This window comes from Anser cygnoides, chromosome 3 (genome assembly GCF_040182565.1).
Source record: "Anser cygnoides isolate HZ-2024a breed goose chromosome 3, Taihu_goose_T2T_genome, whole genome shotgun sequence".
NCBI classification, from domain to species: domain Eukaryota; kingdom Metazoa; phylum Chordata; class Aves; order Anseriformes; family Anatidae; genus Anser; species Anser cygnoides.
The window spans coordinates 101,818,606-101,840,553 of record NC_089875.1 but is presented as its reverse complement, the minus strand read 5'-3'; the positions used below and the strand labels follow the sequence as shown (position 1 = coordinate 101,840,553).

The 21,948-nt window shown below is 36.4% G+C and overlaps 3 protein-coding genes across 9 annotated transcripts in view; 2 read left to right on the top strand and 1 right to left on the bottom strand.

The window, feature by feature from the left end:
* The window catches only part of ALKAL2 (ALK and LTK ligand 2), a 44,254-nt gene that overhangs the window by 13,201 nt on the left and 9,105 nt on the right, over window positions 1-21,948 (top strand). For 2 of the 3 annotated variants that reach the window (XM_048052512.2, XM_048052513.2), the window contains exon 6: window positions 1,328-2,016. The exons of the other annotated variant lie outside the window; for it this stretch is intronic. The gene's annotated coding sequence lies outside the window, so the exon portion shown is untranslated. Of the gene's footprint in view, window positions 1-1,327; window positions 2,017-21,948 lie in introns of those variants that run through there. 3 annotated transcript variants of the gene reach the window in all.
* Window positions 4,421-21,168, bottom strand: ACP1 (acid phosphatase 1). 4 transcript variants are annotated; one of them, XM_066994847.1, is made up of 6 exons: window positions 20,898-21,168; window positions 13,488-13,561; window positions 13,263-13,376; window positions 9,271-9,332; window positions 6,650-6,755; window positions 4,421-5,753 (listed from the first exon to the last, which is right to left on the bottom strand). In XM_066994847.1, exons 1-6 carry the CDS (start codon window positions 21,151-21,153, stop codon window positions 5,676-5,678), a joined length of 690 nt encoding a protein of 229 aa, XP_066850948.1. In that variant the 5' UTR covers window positions 21,154-21,168; the 3' UTR covers window positions 4,421-5,675. The 4 variants fall into 4 exon arrangements, with proteins under 4 accessions (XP_066850948.1, XP_066850949.1, XP_013027779.1 ...); XM_066994848.1 differs by lacking the exon at window positions 13,263-13,376 and adding an exon at window positions 13,094-13,207; XM_013172325.3 differs by lacking the exons at window positions 13,263-13,376; window positions 20,898-21,168 and adding exons at window positions 13,094-13,207; window positions 20,597-20,755 and having other exon boundaries at window positions 5,378-5,753.
* The window catches only part of SH3YL1 (SH3 and SYLF domain containing 1), a 43,754-nt gene continuing 42,650 nt past the window's right edge, over window positions 20,845-21,948 (top strand). For both annotated transcript variants that reach the window (XM_066994846.1, XM_066994845.1), the window contains exon 1: window positions 20,845-20,989. In XM_066994846.1, the coding sequence (XP_066850947.1) occupies window position 20,989 (1 nt within the window). In that variant the 5' untranslated portion in view covers window positions 20,845-20,988. The remainder of the gene's footprint in view (window positions 20,990-21,948) is intronic.

Here is a 21,948-nt window from a genome sequence, read left to right as displayed (position 1 = left end):
AAAAAGTGTTTGTGCTATCTCCAAAGCCAGAAAAAAAGTAAATTATATTAAGCTTGTCTGTAACATTATTACATTTCCTAATAGTTTTTAAAACATTGCAAAATTAAATATATGTTTAAATAATACTAACAAGTACTTCTGTATGCATCGATAGCTTGATTTCCAATGGGTTATGTCAAGTCTGACTTTGCATTCAAATGATTCTATTACAAATTATACTTAAGCAGTAGAAAATGTAGAGAAACTCAAAATATCAGAGAATTCACAGGATCATGGCAGAGAGATACATATGTTCAGACACATGGTATGAAAGTTTTTAACTATTAAAAATGACATAAGAAGCACTTTAATCCGCTGCTTTTTTCCATCTTCCACATGGATTCTGACAACCATGAGGAACATTTATTCTGCATTTTTTCATTCAATAAAGGCATTAACAGGTTGTCTCAGAAACACACAAAGCTGTGTAGACACCACTTGCAGCACTTGATGGTCACCTGTCTAGAAAATGCAGCTGTGGAGAATGTCAACATACTCAAAAGTTACTGGAGAGAGGGGGGATTTCTAGATATGTACACAAAGAGATGGTTGTATTACATTTTCTCAGCTGGCTTAAAAGTGTGGGGGAGAAGTGTTGCAGTAAATTTCACTGCTCGATTTGTGAATGAACCTTTCTAGACTAGACAATATGTGTACATAAGCAGTGTAGAAACCTGTCATTTTGTATCAGTGATTTGGATACCAGTGTTACAGAAGTGGCTGTACTTTAATTCCAAGAACCTGTTCAGGGAAGAGCTATTAGAACTGGCAGCAAATTGATCCGTTTCGGCTTCTACTCAGTTTGTGTGGCCTCACTGTTTGCAGGTCCCAAAGACAGCGACAGGTCTTTCAAACCTTAACTGATTTATATTACTGGACATTGTACCAACAGCCTCCTGATATCAAGACACTAAGACAGAAACTTATGATCTGTTAATACTATACTTGATGTTTATTCACTTTTTGACCTCACTGTTATACTCACAGGTACAGGCTAAACTTACCTACAAGCACATTTTGAGTAAGCAGAACTGTAGTATCCAAATCTCTCCAGTCTACCTAAAATGAACCAACACAAAAACAAGAATGACTTCCAAAGCTTCATCCTTGAGGAACAAAACAGTAATTTAGTATAGCTACATGCACTATTAGATCTTTATGAAGTCATTACTAAATTTGACATTTTTATTTACTTACTATTTTCAGTATGCTAAATATATTCTTAAACACTTGTATGTGAGTATAAAAATGATGAAAGGCAATTTTCTTCTTTCTTTTAATCCACCAGATATTATTACCATGAAAAGAAAAACCAAGAACCAAGAGAAGTGCCTTGGAAACCAACAGGGAAATAGAACTTACTACCTTTATAACATATTCCATTGTGAACAAGAGATTTATTTTTGCAGATTGACAGACTACTTCCCATAATTCTTTTAACATGCATTTTGTAGGTTGTCAACAGTTGGCAGATTGACATTCTCTTTACAGTAGCGTAACTGCCAGTAGTACATAATGCTCAATACTTAAAAAACACACTACAACTGATGTGTAATGCTGCCAAAAATTACGTAAACACAAATATTTCACCAAGAAAATTGATGTTCTATTGCTTAATTCTACAATTTTAAGGAATGTTTGTTTGTATATCTAGAACTACTAAAGATCTGCTCCACAGTAGTTGTGGTCACTTGATATCCTTCATGCTTATGCAATTTTTTAAAAGTTTGGTTAAAACAGACTTGCATTGGGGTCACATTGTACCCTAGGAGTACAAATTGCATGACAAACAGAAATGTAATTCAAAGTAGACATATTTTTTGGGACAGTGGAGCATGGATTTTGTACACAAAACACAAGCTGCCATTAATTTACTTTATATAATAAATGTATAAAACATTCCAGCTAACGTGCAATATGTAAATACTGTAAATAACAGGCATAAGTAATAAAGTGTTTGGTATTAAGATGTCCTCAGTTTGCTTTCTGTTCACTGAACCCAGAATTTGAAAAACAGATGGCATTTTCAGGTAGCTACGGTCATTTATCCACACAAGCGACTTTCCAATGAGAGTATGCTAGCGTAAGAAAGGTACACCCACCTTGGAGAAGTCCTGTAATTTGGACATACTCTACGGACTTGGTAGGACGGCCATATCTGTGTGTTCCAGTCTCATGAAATGCCCGGCCCACAAGGTTGCCCCAATTCCAGACAGAATTCTAAATTTGAATCTTTTTTTTTTTTTTTAATGACAAATGGTTGTTTCAAAATAAATAAATCAATAAACCTGCAATCTATTCACAATACTGCAAAGAAATTATTATAACAAATGTGCCCAGTATTTTAGTATCAACTTTTGAGGAGTCAGTGAACACTCACTCAAGAAGACTTGTTAACATTTCTCTTTCTTCCCTCAATCTGATATTAAGTCCAGTTGTCATAATAAAATGGCTCAAACAGGAAGAAAACCATTAAGCACAATTTGTAAACACACCTCAGAAAGTTTTATCTTAATACTGGCATTTAGCTTCAATTTTATCCTCAATTAAATCTTCAAAATGTAAGCACAACACTCAATACCCTGTTCCCTCCCCAAGAAGTTAGCAGACTTCTTGAAATTCACACTTAAGAGCCTTCAGCATCTAGCTCTTTAGAACAAAAAAAAGATAAAACATTGGCAGAGAAGTACAAGACCCCATCCTAGAACATAGCTGTATTTACCAAGGGAGAAGTATGTAGTTCTAATTTGATTTCAGTCATCACTAAATGCCAAAGTTTCATTTCTCACTGGAATACGTGTATACTGAAAACATGCAGTTAAGAACGTACTGCTACAGGCTTCACTTAGCAGCTCACCTGCAGTAAACGTGTCAGTGGAACTCTGTGCCTTCCTGTAGCCCCACTGACTGACATCAGATCAGATCATACTACTTAATAAGGGAGTTTAAATAAGTGTGATTATTTCAGTGCGTAGTAAGACACCAGAAATCTGGTTCAGTTGGAATTTTCTAGAAAAAAATGTATTGTAAAAGGAAAACAGTAATTTATTTAATGGCTTAATAAATGAATATAAACAAGTTATTTCCATGGAAGGGTTTTTTTTTTTTGTGATTTAGCTGAAGTCGGCAGGTTTTGACAGAAGATACAAACTTCAGTATAGCAAATTTTACTTATTTAGTCTAGGTGTAGGCTTACTGCCTTAACTGAAACAATCCAGGGGCTTAGTCATTTGTAGGATTAATACAAAAATATGTACCACACGTTCACTGTTGCTCTTGGAAGCAAAATAATGGTACTATGCAACTGTCTTTCTTGAAGGCAATTCCTGTTCTATATTCTCATATTCTACAAATTTCTGTGCAATATCATGTTGCTCTCCTCCACTTCCTCCAAAAGAAACCCACCACAGATAAAATAAATAAATAAATCAGCTTTTGCCCTCCCAGTGGAGCTGGTGAATTATTTAGCTGATAGATTACTTGCTGAAAACATAACTTGGGTCAAGTCTGATACTTTACAATCAGAAGTGAATTTAACACAAATAGTTTTGACTTTGTATCACTTTAGACGAATTTTCCTAAGCCTAGCAAAGGTAAACAACTGTACCCTTTTATCTCCTTTCTGTTATCCCAGCAGCCCAAAGATACAGAGTTAAATCTTAACTTCAATATGTAGGAAACGTACAGGTTCTACTTCTAGTCAGCCATGAATGGGAAAGCACAAACCATCATGTTCTCAATCATCTGAGTTAGTTTACTTTCACTGGAATATTTTAAATGATCTTTCTGGCAAGAATAACATTAGATTATGCCTAAATACTTCCACTTCTGAGGCTAGTGCATAAAACCACATTTGAGGTGGTTTGTCCCTAACTGCTCATCATTTTCCCTCATTTTTTTATTAAAGCATTCATAAAAGAAATGGAAAAACATTTTACGTATATTATTTTTTGTCCCTGTAGTGAAACAGTTCTTAACTTGCAAATTCCTAAATTGTTCACCAAAAATCACAACCATTGGTAACCCAATAATACACCAGATGCTGGTTTCTGTATTCCATCTACCACTTGCCTTTTTGTAAGCAGGTTCTTATGTTTTGTGTCCAACTGAAAGCTTAGCACAAAACAGAAACCTCATTAACACAAATACTTCCCAGCTGTTTTACAGCAAGAGTCCCAGGAAATGCAATTCAAAAATTCCCATTTTGAAGGCTGCAGTATGTGCACAGTGACACCAGGATTCCTCCTTCCCCAAGAGTAACACGGTCCTCTATGCAAATCCCTCTCCCAGAAGGAAAGGAGGTGACAAGTCCAGAGGCTATTCTATTACTTTGGAAGGCAGATGTGAGAATAACCACAACGCAACTAAATAAATAACAAAGTAAATTTTACAGATACAGTTTTATAGAGTATGTGGTAATGCTAATTCATACCAATATTAGGATTATTCTGAACAGGAAAACTATCATATGAGTCACATTACCAATCTCAGTACATTTCTCAGTTATGTTTCTGCCTATGGCAGAGACTGAATGTGATATTCAAACAGGCATGGATTTTTACAATGTATTCCATTTTTGTCTAAGAGCAGAACTTTCTATTTACTGGCTTTCATATATCTTCATACTACATATTATATTACATACAAGTGGTCTGTCTTCAGGTTGAACTATACTCTTTGGGAACACTTTTGACAGGCCATCCATTCTCCTGGGTAAATCTGAAAATACGGTCTGCCACTCATATAGGATCTGGGAATATAGCAGGGATTTGAGTAGTTTACTACTACGAGATACAAAATGTACACTTGATGTTTAGGCTTTTAAGCTGACATGTTTTGTCCTGAAAGTAAATGTTAACGTTGTATGTACTTATATCAGTGTACTAGGAATTGGCCCCAAGACGATAGGAAGATGAACCAGAGAAGTCCTATTAACATCAGTGACTATTTCTGAACTGATTTCATCTTAATTAGTACGAAGATCTATTAGCACAAAATGATTGCTTCTTTGATAACTGAGCATTTAAAACTATATAACAAGCCATTTTTACAGGATCCTGATAATGGATTTTACTTGCTTGAGCTTTGAAATAATGCTAAGAGTCTATAAACAGTCAAAACCATGCCTGTCTTGTGGCAGGCAGTTCTCTTTGACCACCAAGCTCCATATGAAACAGCTTCATTCCAAAAGTTGTCTAGGGATACTAGGATGACATGCCTAAGTTAACATACATCAACTATCATTTCACAGTCTCCTGTTGTAAGTTCGTTTAAATTAACTAATGTCACAATAAGAAGACCTAATTTTAGTTTGTATAGCACAGAAAGAAGCAAGACATTATTTTTTACAGTGCTTCTGAGAAAGCACTGGAAGGGTTTACAGATAAATTTATTCTGAACAAGTACTTTGTTATTACATTAATGTGTGAGGAAATGGTTGATCATCTAATCCAACTTTAAAACTTCCTATGTTTTTCTAATTAGATGACAGAAAAACTACAATAAAAAATTAAACTGAAAAAGTTTTCAACCTACTGAGGAGGCATAATTTTACAATTTAAATACATCAATCAAGTAAACCTTACATATTTCAGGAGAAGCTAATTATTTTATTCTAGAAATAAAATGATGAAGCATTAATGAGGCTTCTCCAAAAATGCTTTACAGCATCTAACGCACTGCTCGTAAACAGTTTCAAAGTCCTTTTCATTCCCCTAGAAAAAAAAAAAAAACAGAGGAAAAAGTATGTTAGTATACTAATACCATCTCAAACCAAAAAAAGTTTGCAAGCCGGTTTTTTGTTGTCAGTAATGACAAATAACTGGCATTAGGGAACAATAAGAACAGTACAAATACATGGTAATAGTTGTAGCACGTTTCCTCCCTAATTTGAACTACCAGTGTCTCAGGAATTTCCAGAGCTGAACACTCTTTTTACTCAGGAGCTCTGGATGAACTTTCCAACTTTCCTTCATGCGTTTTTTTTTCCATTCAGTTTTGAAGCCCTTATAAGCCTTTTTTTTTTTTTTCCTTTACATTCACAGTATCCTGTCATGTTGAGTGTCACAGTTAAACAAAGCACCTTGTGGAAACAAATACCCCTTTTTGTTCTGAACGTGTCTCCTACAAACCCAGCTGATGTTCTCTACTTCTTGTGTAATGAATAGCAATTCCTTATTGGTACCTTCTTCCATGATACCAATGTCTTACAGAACCCCACTACATCTTCCTCCACTTCTCTGTCCTAAACTGAAGGATCCTAATCTAATTAATTGCTCTTGGCTAATATTATTCAACATCTCTGACCACCCCCCCCATGTCTTTGTCTCTGTTTTTCCTAATTATATTCTCTTTGCAAGGAGACTGACCATGGAAGGCTTCACTTAATATTCAAAATACAGGTGCATTATGAACTTAAATAATTTCTATAAGAATAAAGATGGTTTCCTTTTGTATTCCAGTAGTTTATATTGGTTTGTTAATTCTTTAAAAAAAAAAAACTGGCTTTGCATATTATCAGATTAAACGTTATAAGAAAACTATGGGGTCTGGCAAGGTTATGTACTATACATACAGGGTTTTTAATTAAGCTAACCAGAGAATTTCTTACATAGTATGGATCTTCAATAATAAGTTGTTTCTGTGGATCATATGTCCCAAGTAGTTCAATTTTGGCCTTGCAGTCTTTAACCTGGTTGCTTTTCCTTTTCAGATCTCTGGAAAAAAAAAAAAAAAAAAAAGTAAATCCTATCAATTTCTCTTCAGAATTTGTTGGTATCAGTATTAGATGTTCATGTTTCTAGAGAACACAGGAAAATAATATCTTTCTGGACTCAGTCAATTCTGTAGACTTTCTATGCTGCTCCTTTTTTTTTTTTTTTTTTAAATTGAGTATCAGGGGCATATATAAATTTAATTCAGAGTATAAGAAAACAGGCACTCAGGGCTTAACAGAACGTTTTAGCAGTATATTTATCACCTTCTTCCTCAAATAATTCATTTAGTATTTTCAATGTCCACCCTTAGCTCACATTATGTAACAATAATGAAGATTATCTACATATTGTCCTGGTTTCCACATATTTTTTCAAAAATATTTCCACAAATATTCCACATATTTTTTTCCAAAATATTTCCACATATTTTTTCAAAATTATGAGGAAGCTTCCTTCATGGATTAAAAAAATATTCTTAATTGGTATGTTGCAAGATCTCTTGATGCTGCCTCTAACTCCTGTGAAGTCCTTCTACACCGAGTTAGCAGAGAACAGTAAATTCATGAGATGTCTTCCCTTTGACATAACATTTTAGCAATCATCACATCTTTTACATTGCCTCCCATTGACAGAGCATATTTTTTTTGAAACAGTATTTTCCCCATACACTTACAAATGGCCATCCATCATCCCAAAGGCAGTTAAAACGCACCTCTCATCACCTTCAGATTAAAAGATGCTAAGTACTATGATTCTGACAAACAGCTGAAACATTACGTTCTTTTAACTTATCTATATATCTGCATACAAAATCGTCATTTTACTTACCCAGTGTTGAAAAAGTTTAAAGTAGTTTGCAATTGGTCATAAGAATTAATTCTCTGCAGAATATTCTTTCAAATAGTTAAGTACTGAGCAGGGCTTTTGAAAGCACAGACTGTATTTCTAAATTTTATATTATGGACAAGATGCAAGCATCAGGTATAACATTCCCTTTAATAGAATGCAAAGTACACTACAACTGACAGTACTTTTTATAGTGCACAGGAAAAAAAATGTACATAGTCATAAGCATAATCAGTTTCAAGAAACTAACTTCTGATGTATTAATTCTAATTAATGAAAAAATTAATTTCTTAACGTTTAGAAAGACAAAATAGCAGTGAGACTACAATACTGCTTTTCCATAAATAAAAGCCAGGACTCTATCAAGAAAGAAGTTATTGCTTGAATTTACAGATTTAAAAAAAATAAAAGGCAGCCCTGTGAATGTTGACAACATTTTCAGAGGACAAGAAGGATGTCTGAAGACTGCCATCCTATACATATACCCAATTACAATAATTTTCTTCAAGTCTTTTGGCATAGCACCTAATGAACAGGAGGGGGCCAAATGGCTCTGGTACTACAGAAAAAGGGATGTCCTGGATCTCCCTTTTCCGATATGACAGGCGCTCACTCCACCAGCACCTGGAACCAGCTACAAATATGTATTCCCAGGACAATGGCTGAATTGGGTTCACGTTTAAGATGAAACTTAGAAGTGCGGCAGTAGCAAAATCCCTAAGTCTGTTATAGTTGTTATGTTTTGTCTGCTTTACAGCTCATATATAAATGAAAACTTACTTTGGTATTAACGATTTAAGAATTTGAATAAAACTATAGTAAGCCTAGTCACCTCTTTGCCTGACACACTGCAATCAAGCCAAGTTTTAGTGCACGGCATCCATGAATAAAGGGCATAACAGAGGTCACTCAAAACATTCTGTAAAATTCAATACTTCCTTCAGATAAGAGGTTCTGGTTCTTAAAGTGTTTACGTGTTACTAATAGGGTTTTCTTTCTTTGTTTTATTAGGTTACAGGTTATAGTCTTTACAAACACTTACACTTGTAGATTACTAAAACTCTCCCCCTTAATCCTAATCATAAATACGTACGTAATTAAGTAGAAATTTTGCTAATGACATCCAAATTATCTAGGCATCTACTTCACCTAATCTTTCTTAAGCTCAAATCATCTCAAAGATGCACTTAATTAAAACCATGGGAAACAGCAGCAAACAACAAGATTTCCCCCAGCTAATGACTTAAATTATTACTGAGCTCACTACTTCCATTAAAATAAAAAGAGCGGGGGGAAGGGAGGAACACATATTTAATCCCTTGCAGGTTTTCGGTGTCTTTTAGATCCTATGTAATCAGAAAAACAGATCACTTGGATCAAAAGACAGTGCGTCCTCGTTCTTAACTGCACAGGCATCAGCTACACTTGTGTAACACAAAGCATACTAAACTTCCTTTTCCTTAATCTTGACTGGCATGTATCACACTAATTAAACACTCAATTTTAGCTCATTAAACATACAAGAAATGAAGAATCCTTCTATTACAATATCATTCACACACACAAACCCCCAAAAACAAGACTTGTAAAACATGACGTCTTCAAAGTGACTTGTGAGCTAGCGCTACAAGCAATCCAAATTAATTTGTTCCATTTATTCATACATTACCTTAAATTGCTTTCATCCATGCAAAGTATATAATCGAAGGTCTGGAAATCATCTTTAGTAATCTAGAATTAAAAACATATGTTTTAGCATACAAACTATGATTATAAGAAAAGGGAAAAAGTATTTTCAAGTTTTGTAGTTCTGATTTATTAAAAAAGACACATAAGGAGGAAAACTGCACATCCTTCATCAACTTGTACAAAAATTTAAGACATTTTAAATATACTTTGCCATGATTATTTATCCATTTCTACAAGTTTTCCTACACGAAAGTAAGGTAGCTATTTTATTAATACTTCCATAATCAGGAAGAATAAATGGAATGAAATCTATAATGAGTTCACATTAAAGACTGCATTTCACGTATAGTCCTAGGTGTAGTACTGTAACAAAAAACTTTGAAGGTTTCTTCAGTACAGGTTTTTCTGGCAGGTGTCTCTGGGAAGAATGGGCTAGAGAAATGAGTAAGCAAGAGAACTGACATATTATCCTATACGATATTAACTTGTAAAAAATATTTACATATTTGAAAAAAACAGCAGAGAAAGCACCTACTTATGTGTTAACAGCAAATAAATACTGCTGCATAATAGGGCATAAGAAAAGACTTGCAGAAATTATCACTAGACTAGGCCATAAATGAAACATTTCACACCAAGAAAACTGAAGGGGGGCAAAAGGGAGGAGCGTTTGAAAAGAAAGGGTTAATGGTGAAAACTAATGCAGACTTGTTTATTACCACAGTAAAAATATTTGCTGTATTCATGCTGTGCCTTTGACCTAAGAAAATATTTTCACAGTAGAAATAGCTCTGTTTTCCTGGCAACTCTAACAGAATCTCTACAAGCTTCTTCTGGTTGCTCTACACAGCTAAACACTGCCCCTGTGAAAATAAGTTGGCATAGATTTATTTGTAGTGCAGACACAGGCAAAAATTACAAAAAAAAAAGATCAAAGGTAAAACACACCTGCCACACTTCCCCATCTTTGTATACTTTGACAACATGACAGTTACTACTCTATGAATCAGCACTAACACAGATCCAAATGCAGCCCTAATAACAGGATTACTACTGGTTAGCTTGTGCTCTTCCAGAGATATCAGATACAAAAAGCATAATTCAGTAAACACTGATGAACTAAAGATATTCCTCAAAACTACAGAAAACTGGTATTTCTGGGGAAGGACCTAAAGAGGCAGTAAAAATGAACATGAATTTTTGAGAAGTAGTGGCAAGCTGAAGCAGTCAACTACACAGAAGAAGTAATTTTACGTTCAAAAAAAATACATGTAACCATTATTAAAGATCATCAACAGAGAAACACATAATCATTCCAATTTGTCTGTTAAGCATTTGCCTTTATTTTCAGAAGGGTAATCTCCTTTTCTCTGCCTTAAAAAGAAAAAAAAAAGAAAAAAAAAGAGAGAGAGAGAGAGATGCAGTAGTCTTCAAATTTATCCAACTGTGAAACAATGTTTAATACAACCTTCCTCTAATCTCAGTTTCACAATTAAGGCAAATGCTCGATATGAGTCATACTGAAATCAATTTTGACCTCAGCATGAATGGAAGTGAAACTGATTAATTCATATCTCTTTTGTGCACGAAGACTACGAGCTTAGAGAATTTCAATGGGTGCATAAACAGACAGCAACGTACCATCAACTAAAATGTTAACATTTTATATATACATATATATATTTATACTTCATTTTTCATTTAAAGTTCGCTTGAACAATCACTATAATGAACATCACCTATGTAGGATGTAACCAGTTTAACATTCTATCTTATATAAATCGCTCTTTTGGTAGCTACTGGATTAAAAGAAGAGATACAATCCATAATTATGATAATTATGCACAAAATTACATGAAGGAAAGTGCTTTTCACTGGATAAGTTTTCCACAGGAATGAAGAAGATAACTGTACGAGGTAGTCATCTTATGACAGTATTTGGATATGAGAGAAGAAAAATCCCTCCTTTCTATTTCTGCAGCTCCTAGGTTAAATCTTTCTCAATCTGTTCTGAAGCAACAAAATCATACACAAATTTCTACCCTTGAGTTTGTCTCTACAAGCAAAACAGATACACTTCTGCTTGTACTAACCTGACCATTCTGCAAAGCCATACTTTACGCTGTTGAGTCCCTCTCTTTCCGGAGGTACTACAAAACCATGTCAGCTCTACCCATTTTGGAGTATCAGCAGAGACTATTTGACAGAAGTTTGAAAAAAATACTGGAGTTACATAGTTAACATCAGTGCAAAACAAACAGTTAACTTGCAGTTCAGGGACTCAATTTTTGTATTTTTACTTTTTAATAAAAGGAGCTGGTTGTGCTGGGATGTTTTTACACAAATTTTCATCCTGTTAGTCTTTCTATTTATTGTCTCATTCTTTTTAATTTTCCTTCCTTGCATATTTAACATTTCAGGCTCTTCTACTTCAGAAATCTTTTCATTTGCCAGACATATAAACAAATATCTTCATTAAGGTGTTTTCATTCCCTCTCCTCCGAGTTCTTTCAAGGCAAGAGGATCAGATGTTTTTGGATGCTTTGCTGTGCCTTAACTGCCCACAGACCGCTCTAGTAATACCTAAGAACAGTTCTCAAGTTTCCAAGTCTCATCTTTTAAGAATACAAACATGTTGCACTACTGTGACTGAAACACTGAGTGATTAGTTTGAGTACCATTTAGCTTGCATAATGATAAACAATGCTGTTTGTAAGCACTAATAAACAACAAATCCAGAACCAGGAAAAGATCACAACATCAGGCCTTTCCTACTAATTATTCTAATAGCAAAACATTAAAAATCTGGAATGGTATTATGCTCAGTCCTGTTTGCATTATTACATAACAAAGATTAGCATCAGCAAAGGTCAGCAGAGAGCAATTGACTAATTGAGGGAATTTATTTTAAAAAGTTAAAGAACTAACCATGCAGTCCTTGAAAGTGAAGAAAGTAAATATGACCTCAGGAAGGTCTGGTAAAATTCAGAAGGGATCAGAAATGAAAGACAATAACAAGACTACTTGATCGTTTTGTCAGTAGATGAAGTAGTCACACAAACTCAAGCTAAGTAAAGGTGAAGCCCTAAAGGAATATCTTGTATCCAGAGAACAGTTAACTCAAGTAAGTTATGTGCATTTATTTGAGTGTCTGAATGATTTAAATAGATGCAGGCACATTTATTTTCCATCTCTCTGGAGTGCCACACAGAACTAAACTTTTTGTTAATGAAAACTGAGATGAGCTTTGGTAAAACAGAGGATTTCACTATGGAAAAAACTTGTCTTTGACTTAAGAACGTTTCAAGAGTATGTTTTCCTCTAAAGTCACCACCAACTGTACTATTTATCCTGGGTTTGAGTGCCTTAGTAAAAAGATATTCACGCAAGAGCAGAATCTTTTTATGATGGGTGAACAGGTATTCTGCTTCTTTTTGGACCTGCTAAAATTCAATTCCTTGCTGAAAGAAGCATCACAGATTACTAGACTCAGTCCACTTATTAATAATATTCAAAAAACGTTTCGTAAAAATGCCCATCATACTAAACACCTGAATGTAGGATTTTTCTTTAATGGAAAAACTGCTCCAACGTTTCATAGTTATAGCTCCAATGAAACTTAACAAGAAATTCACTAACCTCAACTGCAAGAGTTAGGCCACTTGGGAGCCCTTTAAGAAACTGCACATTGTATTTACTGTTCGATGCTTAACCATGCACTGGTCAAATGACTTCTGTGATGGAATGGTTAGCACTAAAGAAAGCATGGGTATGAACAAGAAAGAAAATATACTCTCTTCTACCTGCCGTGCTTTATGTGCTGTCTCAATGCCATGATTTCTTAGACAGCTTAAAGCCCTTGCATCTGGGGATCGCCCCACGTTCCAGTCTGAAACGGCAGCACTGTCTGTCATCCACTGTAAGAACAAAACAAATACATATACATATTTAAAGAAAATTAAAGTACAGTACCTGCCTGGCAATATGATTCATGGTAATGCCATGTTTCTTCATGCAAGTCTGTCCTCGATAGTCAGGAGGGTTTCCTATTTCATAGGTAGATGTTGCTGCACTGTCTATCCTCCACTACAGAAAAACAAATTTACATTTTTATGTTTCCTTTCACACTGCTTATACTTGTACTAACTGGCTACAAGACAGTTATTTCAAAGGCAAGAACAGGAATAAACAGCTTACCTTATTTTCAACTTTTTCATCAGTTACAAGTTTTCTAAAAACTGCTTCAGCTATTGGAGAGCGACAAATGTTTCCTATAGAAACAGGAGATCAAAGTAGAATTTTAGATGATTAAAAACAAAACAGAAAAATCAATAATTGTGTGGATTTGTCAGCACAGATCAGATGAAAGATTTTTATTTACTTGGGTAGAATGTGGATTGCTTATGTTATTGTAACTCAGATTCTGCAAGAGTGGAAACATAATATCCATCAGTCTCTTGAAACACATATTATTATATGAAAACATACAACTTGTTAAAATGAATAGGACGAGTATTGTGTAAGCACATTTCTCTTTTCTCCCCCTTCACAGAGGTTCTGTGATCACAGAAGACAAAAGGCAGGCAAAATTACAAAATTTAAATGATAGCAAATCACACTCTTCCATACTGGCAAATTTCAACTAATGCATTACTGGAGAATCTATAAATATTTGCCTCAAATATTTACATTACTACCCACCTGTTAACAGAAACCTTTTGGACAATTCCAAAATACAACCACCACCAGGATGGAACCAAATTAGTGAACTGAACGTGTAGCAGAAATCCTCCTGACCACTGAAGTGAAGTCACTTCAGGTCAAAGTGAATCCTCAACAAGAGCAGCTTCCAAATACTAATTCCACTCCCACTCCCCACCCCCAAAAGACAAATCAATCAAACAAGCTCTGAACACACTTCAGGAAAAGAAATATTCCAGTGTTGTTTTGTTTTTGTTTTTTATTTTTGTCCAAAATATGGAGGATTAGTAATGAACGGTAACTTATGGCAAAGCTGAAGTACTGTCAATCAACCAATGAACAGTTAAGGTACCTGTATTTATTACAGAAATACAAACTCAGTCTTGCCTTCCAATGGCCACCAATTACACCAGCGAGTTGATCTGACCTTATTTTCAGAAAAAACCTATTTCAACAATGAAGTAGCGCTCAATAAAAAAAAAAAAAATAGGTCCTAAGTATTTCTGCTCCACTGCTGAAGCTGTATGTAACTGGGTTTACCATTTAATGTAGACCTCTCAAGCCTGAATGCAAAAATACTCTTCGAAGAAAGAAAAACATCTCAACAAATAAATATATAAAAATATTCAACTGTTACTTGAACTTCCTATCTTTTGATCCTTTCATACGAGAAACTAGATGCATATTTAGAGTTGATATATTATCCACATCCATAATAAATCATACAAACTTCCACTTTCCATCAAAGAATATGATAATCCATATGACTCCATTCATAGCTGACTTTTGAGCAGGTAACTATGAAATATCACAAATGGTAGCACTCAATTCTATACCTTAAAAAAAAAATCAATCACAAACATCACTGTTCTGCTACTGATTAAATTCTTTCCAAATTTCAAAGAGTAAAAAAATGAAATGCCCACAAAGAGAACTAAACTGCTGACACCAAGAGACTTACAGATCAAGCACTCAACAAAATATCAAGATGGATATTTCACTACTAAAGAGGAAGAAGCTGCTATGACCTGGGCATTAAAGAACTTGCTGTCAATCATGCCAACTATTAAAAAAAGTAGGTGGGAAGTAAAACTACAAAGTTTTAGAGTACACCAAAACGAATGAATGAATTAAATGAATTTTAATGGCAAATCTTTTTCCAGGGGAAAACAAACTATTTCCTTTACTTGAACTAGCTTATTCCAAGCAAGGAAACTACACTGGTCTTGAAAGAAAAATAAAACAGTTAAAATTTGTTTGCATTTATAAAGTGAGAAAAGAGATTATTATAAAAATGATAAAGAATGTGGTAAGTAAAAAAAATTTCACTTTATTTAATTGAATGAGTTAAGCATTAAACTATAACTTTAAGAGGAATGGAACATGGCAACATCCAGCTTAAGACAGAAAAGAACCTTTGTAGTCAATGAGTCCAATCCTCTGATACAGCGGGCATATACGGTACCACATCTCTTATAAACACATTAGTCTCTCTTTTAAAAGCATCATCTATCTTAAAAGGCTGCTCCAGAAACTCATTTCCTGCAGTAGCCAGAACCTTTCCAATCCCCACTTAATATTTATACTTGGAAGTCAATGCTCATTTGATCTTGGTTAACATCACTCTGTAGCTTAAAAACCTTTCTTCCCTTCAGCAGATACAGAGCTCTTGTCAAGCACAGTTGTGCTAATCTAAACAAACCGAGCTCCTGGCCTTCTTTTGAAATTAATTTACCCTTATCTAATTGCTCCTATTAAGCCAACTTTAAATAAATAAATTCAATAATTTTGAATTTCCAAATACTGGCAAATAAAACCAATGATATTCCAAGATTCTTTTTTTTTTAGACGATTAGGCTTACAAAAGACAAAAAAAAAAAAAAAGTCCCAAAATATTTACTTAGTTCTTTTGAAAACAACCTAAGACAACTTCTATGATCACATCTGCTTCCTTCACGAGTATCAAATTTGTGGTCATAGTCCCCACTTCTAATTTGCCCATTCCCTCTTTTTCTCCATTGCTTCCAACAGATTACCTTTAAGTCTTCTTTCCAAACTATTACATTCTGCTCCCATTACACCACCTGTTGAGGATATTCAGTTCTTCTTGTATGTTATTTTTCCTTTGTACAAATTATAACGTGTAACTGTGCATGATCAGTAAATTTCATTACTATGCTTAATATTTCAGTAATTTCCAGAGTTTCAAAATGAGACTTTTGAAATAAAACCTTCACAGATTTTTATGTTTAACCTTCTCCTTTAGCTGATTTGAATCACCTTCTGACTTGTTCCAAATCATTTTCACTCTTCTATAATATGCTCACTACTTAAAATAAATGTCTGAATATCTTTGATCATACCACATCAGATATAATCACAAATGGCAACACAAACATTGATTAAATATATAATTACCATACTTCTAGCAATGCCTAGGAACTGCAGTTACATAATTTATTAAATACTTGTAACTTAATTTGTAATTTAAAAATTTATGTCTTCATGACAACACATTCCAGGTATTACCAGAGGTATTTATTAACACTACTGCAGAATCACTGTCACCATTCAAGTGTCTTCATGGGGACTATGGACAGAATCTCAAACTGACTTAACAGCTCTCTTCTCCCTATATTCTGCAATATTATTTTCATCCTAACAAATTATTTTTATCTGTGCTACTCCTTGTGACATTATAGCTCATCCCATCTTTGACGTTAAGCCTTATTGTGACAGATGCAAACCGCAATTCTTATTTTCCAGTCATCGCCCCTTTCCCACAGGATAATTTCTATCCCATTTATATTCAGTTTTGCATCCCACTGCTGTCTCTTCAGTCTTTACTGAGGTTCTTTGCACATGCACCATATTTCCTAAGCTATAGTTTGACTGTCATAATTGTGGAACAAAGGGAAAAGATTCACAAAGATTCAAAGGAGGATTACCTTCCTCCTTGGATTCAAAACATATTTTCCTTAAATGTTATCTACTGCTTCCTTAGCGTCAATTTTATCATTCTCCTCCTCCTCTGGTATTCCTTTTTCCTTCACTGATCAGTCTCCTTCTAACTGATCTAATCATGCTTTTTTATGTATAAGATAATGGTACTGAAGTTCTCTGAATCTCTATCTTCTCCTTTCATTTTTTAAATTTCAATCTCATCAGGTAGTTAGTACCCAAGGTACCCAGAAAGAGCCTTACCATTTAAATAAATCCTATAAACATCAAACATAATGATTCATGGGTGAAAGACAAACTTCATTTACAGAATCAGTACTGGAACCATTTGTCGACTACTTTTGCAAATTCATGCTTTCTCACTCATTTCCCAGGGACAAGAAGACTTCTACTGCCTATTACCCAAACCAACGTTCAATTTTGAGTTCTTATTCCAGTCCATGATTTAATCTTTCATCTATTCTTGCACAGACATAGAAGTGTCACTTCTCCCATCATGAATGACAACTTGACTGCATTTCAAGCTCAGGCCCATTGCTCATCTCTACAAACTGCCGATCTTACAATCTACTCTCTCAATCTGTTTTGTATCTTCATTGTTCCTTATTCAGCTCTCTAACTCTTTCACATTCTTTGTCTTCCCCAAATGTGAACAGATGCTCTTCTCTTCTGTTACAAACAGCAGATGGAATAACAAAGGAAGAACTTTTACTAGCTTTCATCCTCCCACATTTAAAAACCCACTTTCAACTCCATGTGTACTCAGTTCATCTAAGCCACTATCATACTACTTCCTAATGTAATTTGCATCATCCAGTAACTTACCATCAGGCGTCCCTCAGCAGCAAGTGTTTAAAACTTCCCTACTCTGTGCCATTATGTACTCAAATCCCTGTCTGAACTTGATCATGGTTCCCAGTCGTGTCACTCTATCTTCTCTGCAGTCAAGCCTATCTGCAGCCACTACTGGGTTGCTATGCTTTTCACAACAAGCTAAAAGCTCCCCAGAACGAATAAGTTCTCAAAACATAAGCGCCTACTCGCAACAATCTGACTCCTAACATTTTTAAGCATACACCATAATCTTATTTTCCTATTCTAAGATGCCTTTAAGACCACGCTTTCAACTCTCCAGTTCTCCTGTAACACTCTGAAACAGATCAAACAAGACACTGTATTCAAACAGCTATCTTACCGCAGAAGTAAGGTATTGTCCTTACTTCTATCTAACATTTTCTTCTTTATCCAAAACTTGCATTAGTTCTTTTTGTCAGCTCACCAAGAACCCTCATGAAAGCAGCTGTTTAGGACCACTTTGATGGCTTACCAAAGCTACTGCTTTCTCATTGGCTATATTTAAAAGTATATATTGGGTTGTGACAACTGAATCAGGAAACTCAAATCTTTTTGTGGGAAGTGTCATTTCCTCATACCCAATAAATTCATTGTCACTTCAGAAAAGATGTTATGCAATTTCTGATGGCAGCATTCATACTCAGTGATATGCAACAAACACCAGCTTCTTTTTTTTGTCAACCTTTGGACACTCCCAAAATCACTTTGCTAAACCATTTGTCTAGTAACTACTCCTCCATGCATGGAGACCAGCTTCTGGTCTAAGATGCCCATACAGCTTGTTATGTTATAGTGGACAAGTCACAAAGAGGATAACTTATATAACATGGCATCATATTAAGTTCATTTCTAGAGCTCAATCATTAATTAGATGAGCTACGTAAGTGTAAAAAGAGAAAATTGCTTTCTGGTCCACCTCCAATTTTAATTCTTTGCCTTAAATGAAAAAAATATATATATTTCCAGGTACCTTTTCATATTCTGTAATTAAATATGCTGCTGGATTCTCCATCTATTTCTTAGTGATGAAGAACTCTTATCATTAATGTAATTATGCACATTAACTAGATTATATTTTGTTGTGTAATATCTGCTTATCTCATTACAAACAAAAGAATAGAGTAAATGGATATTTTAATAACAGGTTTCTTTCAAAATAATGTAGAAAGAAAATATAATTTTTCATGAAGGCTTGTACTTTTGGGGATTTGCTCTTGCTGAATGTGGGAGAACATCTGAATTAATACGCTTCATTAATTAGCAAAGAATACTACAGGTAAAGGCAGTTCAAGACACCTACTTAATAGACTTTTCAGCAATAACCATAGGTTATTCTAATCAAAAGTTGGGGGGGGGGGGGGACACAACTATTAAGACATAATCATTGCTTTTCAAGACTAATTACAAAATGTTAAGCAAACTTTTTGGAGTAAAGAAGTCACAAGTTGCCTTCTAATCTTAACTGAAATACCTATTTGACCGCAAAAAAGAAGAGCTTTTCATGTCTATTAACTTGTATGTCACATGCCACATAGCACTAGGTTGTATTTTTTATAACCGTGTAGCACAAAAGAGGAAATTTCAAAGATATTTGCAACATTTATTTTCAAAATTTCAATTTGTAAACATCAGCCCTTTTTGATTTGTTCATCCTTTCCTCAAATTCAGTATCATAGATCACTCTACACCTAAATTATCTTTTGTTAATGATGGCTGCTCAGAGTCCCAACTGGATTGTCTCAACTTATTACAGTGCAAATCACCATCACGGACTTACAAACCTGGAGATACATAGGAATTGTTTTATAAAGATTGCCACTGCCTATAGAACATACTTTTGGAGATTGCATGTTAATAAGATGTTTTTATACAGAGATATTTGTGTAGGCCACTGGCTCCCAAACATACACCAACTGATAATTCCTTATCTAAAGGATGTTTTTCCTGAAGTTACTACTACAGCTAGCTGTTACAGTAAGGTAAATATGGGAACGTATTTCACTAAACTAAACTCGTTTTGCTATTTGACTAATCTCAATTTCTCTTATTACAACAGAAAAGCACTTAGTAAAAAATGAAAAATAATAATAAAAAAAAGTATTAGCCAATAGCTTTGTAATGAAACTGGCAAAATGCCAAAGATTCACAGGGATCAAGTTTGAGCATATAAGTAAGATTATAAAAGCTAGGTGGCAGACAATATCAAAAGCCCTGCTAGATCAGAGCTGAGAGCCATCTAGCCTGTTATCTTTGAGGGGAAGCAGATGTTTTGGGAAAATATGTACACAGAAAGGTGCACGGCCGTGTAATCCACACAGGTTGGCAATTTGTGGTTGTGAAGAAGCAGAAGATTGCTATGCTCATTAGGAATCAACTGTCTTGAGCTTCAGGAAAGCGTCCAAACCCCTTCTGATCCCTTCACGGTTGTTTTCCATGACTTCTCATGAAATGCGATTCAGACCCTAAAAACGTGCCATACGCTTTTATTTTCTTTTAACCTGCTGCCTGCCTCTCCATTTAGGCAGCTCTTCAGAACAACAAAAAAGAAAAGAAAACTTTATTATTTTCACTCCTTTTCACGATGCACAGAACTGCACAGACCGAAGTCCACCCCCACCAAGCTCCTTTTACCTCAGGCCCCATCGTGTCTCCGCGGCTTCACGTCGACCCTACCGCCGACTTCGGTCACCCCTGCCCCTGACCCCTGTCTCTGATCCCTGTCCCCGATCCCTGTCCCCGATCCCAGCCCCGGGTCCCCGATCCCATCCGCAGCCGCCCGCCCCGCTCACCCAGGCACACGAACAGCACGGACTTCACCTCCCCCGCCGCCATCTTCTCCGCTCGGGAGGAGGAAGGAGGCGGGCGGGGGGGGGGGGGCCCTCGCTAGCTGTCGCGCCGCCTCGCTTTACGACAAGAGCCGGCTACGGTTTTTGCCTGATTTGAGAGAAAACAGAGGGAAAAACCTAAAAAAAAAATGCCAAACTGTGAAAACAAAAAACACGCAGCGAGGCGCGCTGGGGAGGGCACGGCCCGCCCGCGCGGGGGCGGCAGGCTGGCGGTGGGCGGCCTCCCCGGCCCCGCCCGCCTCACCTGGGGCAGGTGAGCGGCTCCGTGGGGCCGCCCTAGCAGCGGCGCTGAGGAGAGCGGCGGCGCTGAGGCTGAGGTGTCCCGGGCGGGCAGGAGTGAGTATCCCGGGGCGTCCCGGTGTCAGGGGGCTGCTGCCAGTGTGGTTGGTCTGACAGCCCTGGCGGTGGTGGCTTCTCCCTGCAGCCCCCTCGGAGAGGGGTTTGGGAAGCGCCTGGTGTGGTGTTGTTCCAGCTGGGCTGGTGGTGGAGCACAAAAGCATGGCTGAAACGCCTCAAGTCCTATGAGGAGCAGCTGAGGGAACTGGGGTTGTTTGGTCTGGGGAAGAGGAAGCTCAGGGGAGACCTTAGTGCTCTCTACAACTACCTGAAAGGAAGGTGTGGGGAGCTGGGAGTCAGCCTTTTCTCATAGATGACCAGCAATAGGACTAGAGGGAATGGCCTCAAGTTGTGCCAGGGGAGGTTCAGGTTGGAAATGAGGAGACATTTCTTCTCAGAAAGAGCAGTCAGGCATTGGGACGGGTTGCCCAGGGAAGTGGTTGAGTCACCGTCCCTGGGGGTGTTCAAGGAAATGTTGGACCTGGTGCTTAGGGACATGGTTTAATGGGTGACATTGGTAGTAGGGGGGATGGTTGGACCAGATGGTCTTGGAGGTCTTTTACAGACTCAATGATTCTGTGATTCCTGTAAGGGGCCTTGGGGCCACAGGGGTTGTGGTATGGCCTCGGGTGTGTCCTCGTTGAGGAGAGCCAGCCATGTAATTCTTCCGTTTCAGTTGTCTGAAGTCTTTATTCATGCTTTCCATTGCGTGAGGTGTCCGGAGGTGTCAAAATTGGAAAAGAGATGCCTCCCTCCTACCTTTCTGTGTGTTCGTGGGTTGGGGAAATGTGGGACAGTATATAGAAGCGAGCACTTGAGACTTGATGATCTCTGTAGGTCCCTTCCAACTGAGCTATTCCAAAAACAATTCTGGATTTCATGTAAAACCCAGTGTATGAATACACACTGAGTGTGTAACACGTAGGTGTGCCTAGCTCTGAAGTGAGGCTCTGCATTCC